General features: G+C 38.1%; 1 protein-coding gene across 1 annotated transcript in view; it reads right to left on the bottom strand.

The window, feature by feature from the left end:
* The window catches only part of TENM3 (teneurin transmembrane protein 3), a 422,372-nt gene that overhangs the window by 39,643 nt on the left and 364,846 nt on the right, over positions 1-17,883 (bottom strand). The window contains exons 16-22 of the mRNA XM_065695099.1: positions 16,310-16,526; positions 15,157-15,276; positions 14,497-14,758; positions 7,429-7,696; positions 6,710-6,853; positions 3,350-3,599; positions 2,944-2,964 (exon numbers count right to left, since the gene is read on the bottom strand). Coding sequence (XP_065551171.1) covers positions 2,944-2,964; positions 3,350-3,599; positions 6,710-6,853; positions 7,429-7,696; positions 14,497-14,758; positions 15,157-15,276; positions 16,310-16,526 — 1,282 coding nt within the window. The remainder of the gene's footprint in view (positions 1-2,943; positions 2,965-3,349; positions 3,600-6,709; positions 6,854-7,428; positions 7,697-14,496; positions 14,759-15,156; positions 15,277-16,309; positions 16,527-17,883) is intronic.

Genomic DNA, 17,883 nt, shown 5'->3' with positions numbered 1-17,883 from the left:
CTGTCCAGGGGAAACCACGTTTGTTTTCCAGCCAGAAAACATCCGTGCGCACTATGCAGATCTCAAAAATAGCACAGGGAAATGCAGCCAGCGGCTGCAAAGCTGCACAGAGTTTATTCTATTTCATTGTAGCTTGAAATGATGTTAAGCTCTTGCCTTCTACCAGTAACAACAAATGCAAAGAAATAAAATCCACAGTCAGTGACTTCTGGACTCATTCAGTAGCGCCTAATTGCTGTCAGTGGCTCTGCAAACCAGGCAGTTACACACCAACACGGGCTCCTGTGAAGACAAATGACTATAAATTAACTTGTTCAGCCTACGCCAAGTAAGTGCTTGGAATTTAAAGTGCACACACACACATGCGCAAAGCTGCAATGATCTATTTCCCATTGCTTTGATCTTGCTTATGCCCATCTTTTAATACTTCAGCTGTCGGATCACCTCACCTGCACTAATGTTTTAAAACTAGTCTTCCTGCTTCAGTCTTTCTCCTATTCACTCTTGTGCCTTCTAAACCATACACCCTCAAAGCTGGTTTTATGTTTTATTAAACATTTTTTCTGGCTCTCTACTGACTTGGGATACTGCCATAGCCTACAAATGACCTCCCTGTCTTCAAAGTCCTTCTAAAAATTACTCCTTCCATGAATGCCTATCAGCATTAATCACCCACAGGCAGCAGTGTGTATAAAGACATCAGTTCAGCTTTGAGACTGAAAAAATGGTAGGTCACTGGTACATGAGAGGATAAATTTGATCTGCATTGTCTCTTTAATTGAGAGTACAGGCTCCTTGAGGTGGGAGGCACATCACTCACTCTGCTGAAGCACTGTGAAAAGGAAAGTTGAATGCTTGAATAGATAATAGATCTGAACTTGTATTTAGCCCCGTTCATTAGTTTTACTTGGGGAATACATATTTTAGTGCATTTTCTTTAGTTTGATACCTAGCAATTATATACTGCAAAGTGGTCTGTTGGGGGCTGTTTTCCAAACTGCAGTTTAAATAGAACTCTTCTCAGCAGTTTGAAGGGCTTGCCAGTGAAATGGGACAGTTTGCCCTCTCTTCTACAGGCCAGACAGTCACGCTTCTCACTGCAGCATTTCACAGGGCTCTGCATGACTTTATGCAAGCCACAGAAGCTATTTGGTCTCACACCGTGTCCTTAAGCTGGGGAATCCATGGCAACAAGATTTAGTGGATCCTAAAAGTTTATGCATGTTAAATAAAATCAGCTAAATTAACAGACTAAAAAGCTGTCAGGGGACAGTAGGCATAAAAATGCCACTCTTGGTTTAGGAAGCCCCTGTACAGCAAACCTCTGAGGCTGAGTGGAAAATGTTGTATGATGGGTGAGAAAACAAACTCATAAACCATATCAGGCTGCACTGTGGGCTCCATACCTCTTGCCCACTGCCTACACAACCACTCCAGCAGAACTGGTTCTCTCTCTGGTCTTTCTGTGTCTCCTGCCCCAGGAGGTAACCCCACTTCACAGCTGCTCTATGGGACCAATGCTGTTACACTAATTTGTGCCGTATGATTTCAGCTGGGCTACCTGAAGCTTCTTTGTAGTCATGAATAAAGGAGAAAAGCTTCAATGTTCTCCCTCACCAACTTTTCTAACACGCAGGGATCTAGTTTCTGGAACACTGCAGTTGAGCCTGTAACCAGAGTTCTGCTCGAAGCAGAAGAGGGCATTGCTACTAAATCACAGCAAACCAAACCTCACTACCCATCTGTTCCTTAATCCTGTTTGTCCATTCCAAATTCGCACTTATTCTGTATTCCACACATTTGCCGAGACAATGTCTTAACCAGCTGCAATCACAATTTTGTGATACCACAAGGGTTATAATTCTTTTAAAACTAGTGGAACAAACGTAAATGAAACGTAACAGAGAAAACCGAAAACCACCAGACAGAAGGGACTGTGTCTGAGTCACACCTGGAAAATAACATAAAACCAGCCAGTCTGTGCATTAACTCCCAATTCTGATCATGAGCACATGATGCAAACACCTTATTTACTCATAGTTTTTTTTTGCCTAACACATCTGAAACATACTTTTTAAAACATAAAATCCTTCCTAACAAAGCAGTATGTCCATTTAAAAAAACCAGGAGAACTGAGCTGTGACGCTCTGGGATTTGTTTAAAAACAAGGAAGGAAAACGACTGGCAGCAAAAAAGGCGAGAAAGGGGGCTGCAAAGCCCTATATTTAACAGTTCTGCTACAAAGTCTTGGAGGGTTTCATGTAGCCAACAGTATTTTAGCACAACTTGTTTCTGTCTCGTTATCAGCACCGGCTGCTGCTGCAAAGCGATTCTAAAGATGGATGAATGTTGTCCTACAATCTTTCTGATTACTCTTGTTTTTATGACTAGTCTTATGGATCTTGGTGTACTTTAAAATCTTAACTCCTGCAGTTGTGTTATGGGACAATTTCAGCTTTCGTTATTAAGAGACGTTCACCTTTAAAGAAACAAATCTAGTACATGTGAGCCTGAAAGGACACAACATCCAAAGGCTAATAAAATGACTTCACTTGATACTTTCATAATTTTTATTACTTGAAAGCAATTCTCATCATATTTGGGGTATCTGATGAAGGAGTTTTGATAGGATCAGCAAAAGTGTTGCCAGCAAGGAACAGGAGTGAGCAGAGATGAGGGGACAGCAAAGGAGGGCATACACAAGCATAAAAAGAAGCCTGACTGCGGACAGAGAGTGATGAGAAAAGAGGAACCTGTATCCGAAAGGGTGATACAGCCTGACAGCTGACATAACTAAAACATATGAACTCATTATTTTTGAAAAATACTCCTCTTTTCTAGTAATACATCTCAGAAATGACTTCTCCATTATAAGCATTCATTTCTTAAAAAAGAAAAGAAGAACAGTTAGAAAAATATAAATCTTCTTTAAGGAATGCTTACCTATGTCTAAAATCTTTATTTCTTGGAGGGAGCAAGTGAAAAAGAACAGAAAAACATTATTAGAAAAACATTCAGAAAGGATGATAAAAGATGAAAAGAAGGCAACATTTACATCTGTCATTAGTGAAGGGTGAATCATCATCTTTTGTCCACTCCTGTTGACTACGTAGGTTAACTCTTCAAATCCACAGAATAATTACTTGGGTAGATTACACTCTGACAGTTTAGATAAGCACAGTTAACTTTTTTCACTTCGGTTTTAACTACTTTTTCAAATGTTTTCAAATCTTTCTCAACTTCTTTAGTTTGGAAACGCTAACTTCCACCACGTCAGAAATCCATTCAGCACTTCAGTTTGCAACAGCAATTCACAACTCCAAAAGTCTGAGATGAGGAAAATACATACCTTAGTTCCAGAACACTAGTTACATTTCCAGATGGGAATATCCGCCGAACATAGTTGAAATCCCCCACGTAAAGACTGCCATCTATCCCACAAGCTAAGGCAACTGGAGCCAGCAATTTATTACCATCAGCTTGACCATTACAGCTTGGACAGGAGATGCTGCGACGTCTTCCATTGCCCATAATGCTACTAACAACTGGGGGTTGCTGAGATATAAATTGATTTTCACCGTTTCCTTTGTAGAGGATTCCTGGCATGTAACATAAAAAACACAAACCAAGAAACAGTTCATAAAAACTTCAAATGTATGCACATGAAAGGATGCATACACATCCTAAATATCTGGCTGATTAATAATTTAATGGACTTTTAATTGTTTCACCACCATATTTTTCTCACTACAAGTAACAGAACTTTATTAAAACATTCATAGTTAAATTTAAGTCACAGACACATGAAACACGACATTATCTTGTCGACAAAATGTAGCAGAAATACTAGCACTGAAAACCCCAACAGGTCTTCAGTTGTTTTTAAATGCTAATAGTTTTAATAGTTATAATTCAGACAAAACACTGTCATGGTGAAGGAAGTGCAAGGCGCAATGAATGAAATCAAGGTCTGTGTTCCTAAATCTTTACAGTTTCTAAATTCCCCAGAAATGACTCGAATTCTAAATGTGCATGTGTTATAAAAAAGAAAAAAAATATAGTTGCAAATTGTATTCCTAAAGTCTCCCATAACTAATTATTAATGTGATGTCAGATGTAATCTGAAGTGGATTACTGCTGCAAATTGTAAATATTAATTAAAGAGCTACTTCAGAAAGTTGGAGATTGCCTCAATTGTACATTATAAAAGACTCTTTACTCAGCTCACCACAAAAATGTACCTGTGGCAACAAAGTCTGCCTCAATACCATGTCTGCAGTTATAGGCAGTTATTAAAAATGTCAAAGCAACAAAAAAAAAATGTGGTGCCAGGCCAACCTGCCTCTTAAACTTAATTCTGCTTTGAGGCATGAAAGGAACAATAATTTCGCGAAGAAAAAGCAATGTGCCAGCAGTATTTTTCTTCCTTACAGCCTCCATAGGAAATAAGAGAAGAAAAATGTACGCTTTATGTTAAATCTTCAGTCTTAGGGAAAAAAGATGAGTTAAAATGATGCTGGGATTATGTCTCTCAATGAATCCACTGAAGTGTACTCTACAAATGGTCAGCGATCGTTATTATACTTGTAAGTCACATATATCTTCCCGTGGTATAATCCATGTAAACCGCATGTCACTTTGTACTTTAGAGTGATATCCGTTTTATTGATTGTGTGCCCAGAATTTCAAAGGCAGTTTGGGGCTGAGGGATACATTTCTCTTTCTTTTGAGTTGCTTAGAAGAAATTTAAGATGTACTCCTTTTTCTCTTCTCACTCCCAAAATACACTCTTTACCCTGAAGGATATGAGAAAAAAGACTGTATTTTCCTCTTTAAATGTGGAGGTGTCTTCATTTCTTTTTAACGCTAAAAAATTTAGGAGATTATAAATGTAAAACCAATATACATGATAAAATTGGGAAGAATGAAAATGCTTTACAGAAACCTAATGACAAGTAGTCTAAATAAGTACTCTAAATCAAAAGAGGGAGAACGTATTTTTCATGAATAGTTAAAGCCAGAATGCATTAACGGTATACAAAATCCCCTCTCCTATGATGACATCATTTATGACAATCATGGCACCATAATTTTGCCTGAAACAGCTGAGTTCTATAATTTTCATCAGAGGAATTCTACAAGTCAGCACAGTACACTACTGCACTTGATTTATTCTCTCATTACATTGAAAAATTGGTCCTTCACATTTCTCCTCTATTATCGCAGACTAAAAGATGTACATTAGACTATTTACTGCAGTAGTTCAGGATGTCCGCGCAAACACTCTGCACTCTCTTCTGAATAAATTTCTCCAGCTCATCCACCTTGTCATTACAACTCTCCACTTTGTTTGTTCAATTAGACACACGTCACTTTGAAAAGTCATTGCTTGTCAAATGGACTCTTGAACATAATTTAAAGCCACCATAAATTTACCTTGTGAACAGAATCAATCTTATATATATATTTATAATTACAGCTCTTTACATTTTTAGATGGATTACGTTACAATAATTTGCACAGGGTTTTCCTGACATTTTAGATTAGGCACAATGACACCTTTTCCCTTGATTTGGTTACCTTGTTTTTCTACCAGTCAGAAGCAATGCTTTAGGTGGTGATTAGCATAGCACACAAAATAAGCTCATGTCCTCCAAGGGACACAAGGTACTGGAGAAGTGATGTTCTTCCCACTGAATTACTTCTGGGCTTCTCCTTTGTGTGAAAAGCCGGTATGACCAGCTCCCATCTTGAGCCATGTTACTGTTTATTTTACCTTTCTCACATGATTCCAGCCAAATTTTCCCAAATTTCCTCCCGTTCAGTGCTGAGCTGGGGTGTCCTTAGCACGGCACCCTCAAGCCAGTTGCTGAGTAGCATGCTGGACAAATTTACCTTGGTGCTAAGGCACAGTTCTTGTAAATGTGCATTGTTCCTTCCTTCTTTTCACTAAATTAAGGAAGACTCACTCATTAGCAACTGGACTCCAACCTGAAACAAGGGGCACAAGCGCCTTTGATGACTCATGACAGAATCAAGACAGTCACCTGCAGTGTGCTGAGCCGACTGCGACTGCGGCACCCTGGGGAGGATTCACCTCAGGGAAGGATGTAAACAGGAGGAGAGTGTAAATGAGTGCTCCTCCTCCAGAAGAGATGGTACCCTTGTACTAACTGCTCCCAAGAGCAGCTGGGCTGGGGCTGGGAATATCATGACATGAAGAGGAACACCTCCTGTACAAATGAGGGATTTAGTATTCAAGTGAAGAGCTCTCATTTTGGCAGGAATGTCTCTTATTTGCTGGTTAATTTTCACTCATTGTGAAAACTGGAAGCAAAAACATTGTTCAAGATATGGTTAACATACAGTTAATGGCAGTAACAATGCTGACGTGCAATTGCTTTAGAAATAGTGCCTCCTTAGCATCACTGAATTTTTAAAGACAGTTCTAACATTTTTGGTTTGAGCTTTTTTTTGTAAGTGTATCTAACACAGGCTGACGTTGTTTGATGGTTTTATTAATGTGTATGTATTTACAGGATGAAGAAACGTAACATTCACTGTAAAGCTCAAAATATTTACCATATGCAAAACATTCCGTTAAGTTCCTGGTTTAAAATAACAAAGCAAACATTTGAAAAGTTAGAATGAGACACCAAAGGTACAAAGCATTTAAGTACTAAAGCCAGCAAGAAAATTAACTCCTTACCATTCTGAACATCCAAAACATGATGCTTGTCCAACGTCCAGCCACCCATGTTGGAGGCATCCAGTTCATAACCCTGCAAAATGGCAGTCCGCTTTTCCCAGAGAGTTAGATCCAAGCAAGACTCATATTCATATCCTACAGACACTGAAATAACAGTAAATTTCCTCATTAAGTATAGGATCTCATTCAGAAGAACTTAAAGAATGTAATTGCCTTAAACTACATATGTTCTTCTGCTCTCCCAGGCTACTTGAAAATCCTTATGGCTTCCTTAGATGTAAGGAAATACTAAACAGATTCCAGAATCCTTTAAAAATCAATCTTGGGTTATTAAAATAATTTCAGCTATTATAAGTGGATTAGGATGGGTAAAGAGCAAAGTAATTTTGTGAAAGTCATTTGTGAAGTATGCTACAATGTTACCGTGCTCTAAAATACAAGAAGCGTGCAGACTAAATACCATACTGTATTATGAGGCTGAAGACTACTTCATGGGGGAGAACTAAAAGTGAAAAATGACTGTGATTTCTTTTTCCTTTTAAAGGAAATTATTAGAATTCAAACTTTAGATTAGTATTTCTGATATATTTTAATATCTATTGTTATTTCTAATTTTATGTTGCTAAACATTTTCTACTTAATGGACACAAGTAATTTGAGATGTACTTCCCTATTTTCAGGACAATAGTAAAAATGCAAAAACCCTCCATAACACATACCAACAGCTTCAGATAATCCATAGACTCTCTGGTTGTATGCATCAGTTTTATCCCATATGAAAGTGTAAGCCAGATTTGGGGATGCAGGGAACCACTTTTGGAAAAGTCTTCCCACCACTGCCACCATAAGATGAACCTTCATTAAATTAAATGGTATAACAGATTGGGTCATGGTAATCTTCAGAACAGATTTATATCCTGCAGCCCTGGAGCTTAAGTATGATAACTTCAGATCGGTTCCTGGTATTGCCGTTTCTTCATGAAGCACCTATGCATTGGTAAGAAAAAAATACAGTATTTCAATGATTTTGCAATTAAACAGAACAATGCAGCTATCACGAAAGGAGGCCTGACATAATGTCACATGACAATCCATTAGGAAGTATCATCTAAATCTCGGCTTTATTTCATACCGTAAAAAATACATACATAACAACTTTTCATCTTTATTTTTTTCTGAATTCTACGTTATTTGTTATACTGAAGTTGCTAAGTTGATACTTTCTGATGATGGATTTCAAAGGTCTCTCCTTTATTTTTATGGGGGGAAGTAAGCATCCAGGGGAGGGAAAACATACCCAATTGCTTTTTCCAAAAGAGGCAAAAAAAGGGTAATCTTTCATCTAAATGAAAAATAGCCCCTTCTTATGCTGCCACCCATGTCCCAACTATGGATATGTACTAAAGGCCGCAGAGCGTCTAAGCACTGCAAAGCTTCAGATTTGGGTTGGGATGTCTTAATTGCTCCTTTAGGAGCAGGAAGGACTTTAAGGTGGTTTATTATTTGCATTACCTGTGGATTGTAAATACTTTGGACTAGAGCATTCTTCCATTTATTTTGAAGACAGATAAGTAGGATGCCTCAGGGAAAGCTTTTCCATATTTCCTGATCAATATTCACTACTCAGACATCAGCTCACCGCTTTCTCATTTCAAAGAGGTGCAATGATTCAATTTGATTTTTAAAAGGTTCCTCCCCTCCCCTACCTTGTCTCTTCCTCCGAACTGAGGAGCTTTTGTGGGTGATGGATGGACATGAAAGGTTTCTGTGTAAAGTGGATGAAGACAACCTATACAGTCCTATACCTCAGTCCAGATATACTGGACAGTATATTGGACAGAAACATATATATATATGATATATATATATAGATAGAGAGATAGATAGATATATGATATATAGATATATATCTATATATAGATAGACACATATATATATGTGTCTATATATATATAGACAGAAACATATATAAAATATATCCTGGACAGAAACACTGACAGCCAGCACTTCAGGTGAACAGCTACCAAGTATCCCAGCTTAGTGAAATAAAAAAGTAAAAAAGCCCCCATCCAGACACATCTATAAAAGTAATGTTTTTCTGATGGGAAAAGAGGGCAAAGGCTGCTGAAGCACAAGCCCAGAGCCTTGGTGGTGTCAAAGAAGCACTCTTGGGGAAGTAAATTTGGAAAGCTTTATTTTACTTTCCTGTCTCCTAGTCCTAAACCCTGAAGACCAGATACTAATTAATATTAGTGGAAAGCAGACTTCAGGAGAGCACTGTCGCAAATACTAGGCTTGAGATGTCAGTGGGATCAAAAGCTGGCTATAAACAAGCACTAAGCTCTCTATGGTAGAGAAATCCTTGGGCACTGCTTTTAAACAATTACTGCCTGTGTTGAATAGGGTCAAATAATGTGGTTTATGCTCTTGAGGGCAACAGGTGCTTCAACATCCTCTACATTAGCAATTTTGCTGGTTTATAAAGAACAATTTATACGGTATTAATTGTATCTATCTCCTTCCCAATAATAGTAACAAAAAATCAGAAATAGTATGCTGACTCATTATCCGGCATGAATGGTTATTTACATCTGATATACGTAGACATAAAACTTCTCCAGTAAGACTATAACAGAGCTGTAGGAAGCAAAGGAGGAATTGGAAGACATTAGAAGAATGAAATTAATATTTATAAATCCTTAATTCTTAACCTTCGAATGTTTCTTTTTTCCCCACCAAGAACCATCACTGAGAAGAAATGACAAGCAGTACCATCACTTGCAAGGAGGTGAGAGTGGCATTGTTTCTGTTTGCAAATCTAGTCTGCTCCCTCTCAGCCTGATATACGCACAGCATCTAAGCCAGAGAACAAGCAAATCTTCTCTACACAAACCGGCTCCTCTTCTCCAGAGAGAGAGTGATTGTGAACATACTCCATTTCTAAGACTTTGAAGGAAAAATATAAACCACTCAGGAACAAAAGACAAATTCCTCCTCAAGACATCAGCAGGACTCTCATATACTGCACAATAAAACTAGCCTAACAGATGGAGGTCTCCGTAAGCAAGAGGAGAAAAAGAAATAATACGCTTGTAATAGGACACAATTTAATAGACTTCACTGGTCTCCTGTTACGGCCATTGCTTCTTTTACAACTGCAACTGTGGAAGAGCAGTGTTAAACACTTAGGTGGTCTTCCAGTACTCTTGGCTGAGATAACAGACAATAAAGAGGACACCTTGAAGTTTCAATTTCGAAGAAATTCCACTGTGTATTTGGATTACTATCAAATTAGAAACTAGGCCACTCATGCAGTTCTCAGCGAGGTTTAAAACAAAACCCAAACCCCTGTTATTAGTTTCTGCAGAAGCCTCAGATATCTGCTAGAGATCTGTCTCATAACTTCCTTTTTTCCATAAAATATCCCCCATAGTAACTTATTTTCTTGAGAACTTTAGAAATGCAGAGGTAAGGTTGGGCATTTCAATCTCTCTCCTAGAATCAAGCATTACAAAGAGAACTAAACAGCTTAATGTTCATCTGAAAAGTTAAATCATCAGGCACAGCAGTGAGCATCCTATGGGAGCCATGACAACACATCAATTGTAAAGCAATCAGAAAAGTCCCTGGAAATAAAAGTCACACCAGGAATCGCCCAGACATCCAAGCTGTCTGTACTTTAGCTTTCCCAGATAGAGTATCGAACTACTTTCAGAAAGGCTGATACCCTGGCGGTATCAGGGTACCCAAAGAGTTACAGCCCAGCCACCAAATTCTAACGGTCGACATTTTATTTATGGATGATCAAGCTTCTTGGGAGGACAGCCATGAAATATTTAACCCGTGGGACTGAGATAAGGGTCACCTCAGTTTTCAGAAAGACAGAGTTTATTATCCTGACAGTTCAGCTGGTGTCTGAGTCACGTAAATTGTGCAGGGCTCTTCATCTCTCCTGGCCGGCAGGACTAAAGCTGTTCAGGCTCTGGAATGCTTTCCTGCTCCAAAATATAATATGATTCAAGTGACAAGCTCTGATGGTATTGAGAACCCTGATTAAGTAATTTAATTCAATTAGGGAGAAAAATGCCTGCTGTACTGCTGTGATTTTTCTTGGCAAAATGAGCAACTTCAATAGAGGATTTGAGAACAAATTTCACAAATGAGTGCAAACTTCAGTCCTAACGGCAGAAAAAAGTTTTTTGCAGAGAAGTAACAGCTGAGCTGTTGCCTTAAAATATAACATCATCTTGGTTTGAGAGAGGCATAGGTGGCATTTTTAGATACAGCTATAGCTTGGCAACTACTGCTATTACACAAAGGTTGAGACCAAGGAGTACTAAAATTACAGTTCTTCAAGGAGAAGATGAAACTGCTCATTTCAAGATGGAAAAATCTTTTCTGTTTAAAAAAAGAGTTCCCCTAGAATTAAGATTCTTAAATGAACTTATAAAGAAATAACCTTGACTTAACAATGTAAAGCAGGGAGAAATTAAAAGGGAAAAATACTTTTTTTTTCCCTACACTAAAAACCTTGCTAAGATACCACAGAGAAGAGGAACAGGAAGATAACAAGCACATATAGGAAGCTAAATATGTGCTTATAAAAGAATAAATCAAGAAGTGTATATGATGTTTCAAACAGAAAGCAAGACAAAGAAAGTGTGATGGAAAACAAAGGAAGCATAAATTTGGCTCTAAAAGTAACCTCCATTTTTTTCTCAGTACAAACCTGAAGTTCTGGAGATTTTAGCTAAGTGAAACTACGATGCAGCATGCATGTATACTGGATTCTATGATTCTATGATCTAGGCATCCTATTACACTTTATGCTTAAATGATAATAGAGGTAATTTATTTGCTGAAAAGTTGGCCACCCTGAAGTTACAAACAATGATTTTATTAAGTCACTGAGGCCCATGTTTTATTCTGAATTCTTCTGATTAAATGATTCTTGCCTCCTGCTGTGTAGTATTGCCAGCAGTGAGAGAGTCAGGGGAGGGGAACCTCAAACACATAATAGGAAGGAAAACTTCAGTTTTCATTCTCCCACACACTTGAGGTGATGGAAACAAGCTGCTCAGGACCTGCAGAAGGCATCTTGCAAGTGCACATAACAGCGGGTAACAGAAGTTCAGGAGAATGAAAGCCTCAAAAACTCAATCTCAGAATTGCTCATTGTGACTCACATGTGGGTTTCTGCCAGACCACACTGCAATATGTGGCAAACAGACATTTATTATATTAGGAAAAAGACAGCACCAGTATTACCTAACACATATAAGCAGCTCCAGCTTAACCTGATCTCCCTCACCTGCATGCAGTTTACTGTCTTGTTCCACACTGGTTAATCTCAGAGAGTTAGGTCAAGGCAGAGCATGCTAACCTGCAATTAAAAGTAATGCCTAACTAGTCCAAATTTAGTTTACATGCTATTTATTATCATCCCTCTTGAGTAATGATCGGTTGGGTCTGTGGTCACCCTTTTCTCACTGCATTTGTTCTTTCCCCTCGCGTGCCTTCTTTTTTCATCTTCTTTTGTGCTGCTTCTTTGGTACAGACTTAATTCCCACTCTGATCAATTTGGGATTCATAAGCCACTAAGTACACTCTTTTGGAAACATTATCTTCAGGGGATGATGAGGCACTTCAAGGGATGATGGTTGCAGCAGCACATCATTTTCTCCTGGAGTATGTGACAGTGACTGCTGTCACACCACACAAACAGGGTGAGTAGGATTGACTGAAGGAACATGGAGAATGCTTTTTTCCTCTGTGCCTTCATGCAGTCTCCCGCATTTTAAACCAGCATTGTCCCTTCTTTATGAAAACATCTATAGCAGTTCCTCCGGAGCTGCCTGAATGGAGTCCAGCTCTGTCCATCTTTTATCAGGGTAGTGATTTTTTGGGGAGACACTGTTGTGCATTATGCATTTCTGAGAGGAACATAACCCTAAAATGGTACCCTAAAGGCACGGCTGTGCAGCAACCACTTACTGAAGCAGGGGATTGTGTGTGTGATGAGCAAAACATATAGAAGGAAATACTCCTTGATGGTTTTCTTTTTTACACAGTACTGGAACCAGATTTTTGCATACATAACGACAGTCCTATTTTTACCTCATCATAAATGACGCATCAACACCAACTGCCTAGAATCCAGCGAGAACACCATCTTTCCTTCCAGCTGGTTTTCTACAGAAATCAAGTTGACCCAGCAGTCCTGCCTGTCGGACCTCCCACCTCGTGACTTCTGAACCTGGTAGCCATTTCAACCACATTAGAAATAACAGTAGAAAGCCTTACAGATAATTCGGTTTCTTAAGGGTTTGTAAAAAAAAGAATTCAGGAAGGGAAGAAGTAGGCAAGTTGGTTCTCCCATGACTAAAAAAGGACTGAATGCAGTCCACAGGGGAAAGACTAGATGTGGCAGATAGCTGGAATTATAGCAATGGGTGGGAATTAGCAGAAATCCAGACTTCGTTAGTCCTGCTGCTCATGAAATGACTTGTTTACCTAGACCTTACAAGTGTTTTTTGAAAATATTTATTTTGTGACATTCTTCTATTACTAGTTTTTTCTTGATTTATACACCATCTCAGCCATTTTCCATCACTTCAGGAACTGAATCTATCATCTGTTGCAGAAACAAGTAAATCAGAGCTGTTTTTCAATGGACTGTTTTTTTTGCGAGCACTTTCTTTTAATTGACTTGCAACTATCAAAGGCACAGAAATGATGGCAAGGATAAAAGCAACAATTTTCTAGCACAGTCTAGATTTGTCTGAGCATTTAGTTGTAATTTTTTTACATCTTTACTTTAAACCTGTTCCCACCATGAATTGCTTAATGATTTTGAGAGCTTTAAGAGCTCTGCAGGAAAACATCTGAATACACGTTCTATGTTGCCCTTGAAGAGGCAAGCAGATTTCTTGGTGAATAGGAAAAAGAGTGCCCTATGTAATTATGACACTGTGAAGGTAGGGGAGAGAAAAAAAAAAAGAGAAAAGAGAGAGAAGGAATGGAGAAGGAAAGGCAGAGTGAAAGAGGGAGGCAGAAAGAGTGCTGCTTCACTAAGAAAATCAGTAGCTTATAATTTTTTTAAATCAGAAATCAATGAGATAAATATTACTTGTTGAAATGCAACTCTGCTTTAAGGAGCTGAGGAAGACAGCGTTAGTGATTAGTTATTTCAGATGCAGGAATTTAATACACCTGTATTGGAGTAAAAACATTCCAGCCACAGCTTTTTCCATTAAAAGCAACATTTTGATGTTAAGTCTTACTTTTGATACTACAAGCTCTGAAGAAGTTGATCAGCACACATGCTCACTGCCCTCAGTGTTACAGAAAGTTCTCTTGTTTTATAAAAATCTGAATGTCATGCTATTTATTAGGACTAAACAGATATATGGAACTGTTTGGGTCTCTCAGACATAGTGGAAAAATACCCTTCATTTTCACTTTCTGAGGTGCACTTCTAAGAAGAGGGCAGTTGTACTGAAGTGTGTCCATTTTGATGGGCCAGTGCCTGGTTGCTGAAGACATTCTTCAGATTAAATGATGAAAACTTGCAAACAAATACAAAACCAGATGTTGGTGTACACCAAGCTTTCTTACCTCATTTTTTTTAAATCATCCCACAGAATAAATAAATAATTGAAAACAATCACGTTGCAAATTCTTAGCATTTAGCACTGTTTATTTTAAACAGCAGTTTTCACTCTTTTCATTATGGTTGCTTAATACTAGCCTGTGACAAGATGCTATTTATCTGAAGCACACTTTACCTGTGTCTCTGGGATGACAGGACTATCTTCAGGAGAAATTCTAAAGAAGGTGGATAAAGGTGATGACACGATAACAGGGTTTGGCCTTACAAATCCACTCAGATCACAACTAGGAATGTCATTCTCTTCCTTCTTCATAACCAGGGTATCCATGACATAAAAGACATTCCAGGGAATCCATACTGTGTGATACTGTGTCAGGAACGGCGATCGCTCAAACACCAGTGTCAGAGAGGCGCCACCATTCGCTACCAAGTCAAACCTAGGGAAAAAACCCAACAGGGCTAGCTAGTCAGCAAATTCCCAAAGCCATCCACAGGCACGATTTTACAGATTGATTCTTCATTCCATTGCACTGCTCTGAAGGCAGAATGGCTCCACTGGGAACAATGGAGAAATCAATTAAATTATATTACATAATACTACATTAAAAGAATGGAGAGTTTGGGATGCTGCATTTAAACTAAGCAAGCCCTTCTACTTCTAAAGTATATAATCAGCATGCTTTATATTTGAAGAATGTAAAAAGTACAACTTTAGCCTATCACTTTGTTCATGACTTCTGTTTCCATGATTTTATTGTCATCTTATTTTTACAAGCAGCTCTTCAGTAACACTTTCACTGTCCTTATGCTTAGAAGTGCTTCAAAGGGAACTTACATTCCATCTTGGCGAGTTATTGTATATCCGTAGTCTGGGTAGTGTAGAAATGAGACATTGACTCCAATAAGCGGTGTTCCATCAGCAGTTAATACTTGGCCCCTTATGACAGATGCAAGACTGTGAAAAAGATGCAGGATCAAATTACAAATTAGCTTTTATCGTTTTCTTTTGAATGAGTAAGAGCTAGCAAAGTGACACCCCTCCTCTCCCCCCGGTATCTATTACCATTAAAAGAACATTCCTGTCACTCTAACCCTTTTATGAGTTCATAATTTGCGCTGTATAAACAAATGCCTCAAAATCTACAGATAATAACTGAGTCTCAATACTGTTGATTTTAGTTCGGTTCACTTTGTCTGTACTGAATTCCTAAGACCAGAAATTCACTGAACAATTTTAAGAACTTATAAGCTCTAGATGTTCCCACTGTAAGTCATACCTCTGGCAGACTCTTCAAGAACAACGTACTTTCCAATTAGTATCAAAGCAATCTGTAAAACTGCAGGGACTATGAAGTACAAAATTTAAAAGAGCAATAAGGAACACTGGTGCAACAACTTTTAATCAACTGCTGTGCCCAAACACATTAATGCTGTTAAATTACTGCAAACGCTGTAGTTCTAGTGTAAATCATCTTCCTTCACTCAGTGAGATCCCAGACACCTGCTTCCTGTTACTGGTTTATTTTCAGGTCATTACTGCTTTGTAGAGCACCAGTCAAATAGTTTATGCAATTATACTGTCATGCACTTAACACTTCTATTACATTAATTCATAATTTATATTATTTAGTGAGCTCAGTTTAAAAAGTGCAGCTTTGCTTTTCCTTCTGAAGTGTTTTCATTGCTTTGATATATTTCCAACTGTGCTAGCCCAAATCAACTGGTTAAATAAAGATTTATTTAATCATTAATGAAGTGCCCTGATAGAATACAGGTACTAAGCATGGCAAATACCTTCTGTAACCTACTAGCTTCAGCAATTTGAATTTTGTAGGAAATGAGATAAAATAAGCAAGAAATATATTATGAAAGAAGGTCTTTGCTGAAAGTCCATGCCATGAATTTTGCAATTGGAGTGGATCTTTTCCAAGCGGGAATCTCACACTCTTCACACTCGTACTCATGAGTAAATGATAATTCATACTCACCTTTTATTAAAAGGACTTTCCCCAGGTATAACATGAGTGCTATCTGCTCCAATGAGAAAACTGATCCGGTCATAAAACGCTTTGGCGGCTTGCTGAGATGGAGACTGTTGGCTTTGGCTGATAATATCTTGGGGATCAGGTAGTCCACGACAATAAGGTTGGTTTTGGCAAGAACTCTGCAGACAGCAGTCAGGATCCATACAGTCAACCAGCCCATCTGTTGGCAGAAAGTCACAGAAATGAACAAACTCTTCCTCCTGCCCCTTTGCATGTCAATGAGCCAGCCAGCAGAGAGATTAAAAAACCTAATTAGTATGAAAGAATACTAATAATTAAGATTTTAATGAATTCACTTTCAATCAAGTAAAGAGAGTTTGTTTCCACTGAGTCCTTAAACTCAGTGGAAATCCATGCAAGCTGAAATACACTCAGCATCACGTATTTGACACTTTTCTGAAAACATGTTGAACAAACCAGAAAATGGAGGTGCTCAGGCTCCGCATACACTGTTAACTTATAAATATTGAAAATTGAGGTGGGCCTGAGTAGCTTTTATCTGAGGTTATTTGGCTTGCTAGAGAAAAGAAACAAGTAACTCCCACTCTGCTGTGATCATGAAGTTTTTTAGCATATATATGCTGCAAGTAGCCTTAAATATTTCACAGCGTTTATCAGGGTGGATTCCTTTATACCTTGGCAGAAAGATTTTGTTGCTAGTGGCAAAGGCAATTTCCACAACTATTTTGCATGAAAATGTATGAGAGAGCAAAATCTGTATTTAACATTTAGAGTTTATTCTGAATAAACTCACAAGAAATGCTGGCCACTATAGAGAAGACTTAAACGCATGGGTGCTTTTTTGCCTATGTACTGAAATATTCACATATAAGGAGCATTAGATCCGTCACATCACTGGAAATCTAATTTGGTGAAAGATTAAAATCAAGATCAAATTGGTAACTACTAATCTGTTGTAAGTAAAGTCATAAGGAAAATGAGCCTGGAAATGTCAGCTACAGAAAATTTCTAGATGAATGTAACATGGTATCACATAGCTGATAATTGTTTCCCCAAAAGAACAGCAAGACTGAAATAGCTCAAACATTTTATTATTCCATTTAGATTAGAGGGAGAGCTTGTTTGCTGCACTACACTGAAAAATATACCAATGTAGCACTCAAAGGAAGCCCAGAACTGCTTCTGTCACAAAAGAACCTAGCTTTAGAGAAAACCTTCTTTCCGAAGGGAAAAATATCATGCACTTTTGTTCAATTATATGTTGAAAGAGCGTAAGTAAACAGAGATCTTCTAAAGGTACTCCTCTAAGTATTGCTGTGCTACGTCAATCAGTTAGAGGACTGGCAAAATAGTAAAGAACTGGGATTTCTATTATTTTGTGCATTGAAAATTCTTATTTAACTCAGCTGACATCAAAGTCAGCTCAGGGAGAATAAAAGGGATGAAAAAGTCACCATTAAGTAGATAAAAGTTTAAACTTTTTTTTAAGAGAAAGAAAAGAACATTGATTTTTCCTGGAATGAGGATGTGCCAGAGGGCTGTGTTGCCATTTGGAT

This window comes from Lathamus discolor, chromosome 1 (genome assembly GCF_037157495.1).
Source record: "Lathamus discolor isolate bLatDis1 chromosome 1, bLatDis1.hap1, whole genome shotgun sequence".
Taxonomy (NCBI): domain Eukaryota; kingdom Metazoa; phylum Chordata; class Aves; order Psittaciformes; family Psittacidae; genus Lathamus; species Lathamus discolor.
The sequence above is the reverse complement of the archived record's forward strand: the minus strand, read 5'-3'. Positions and strand labels throughout refer to the sequence as shown.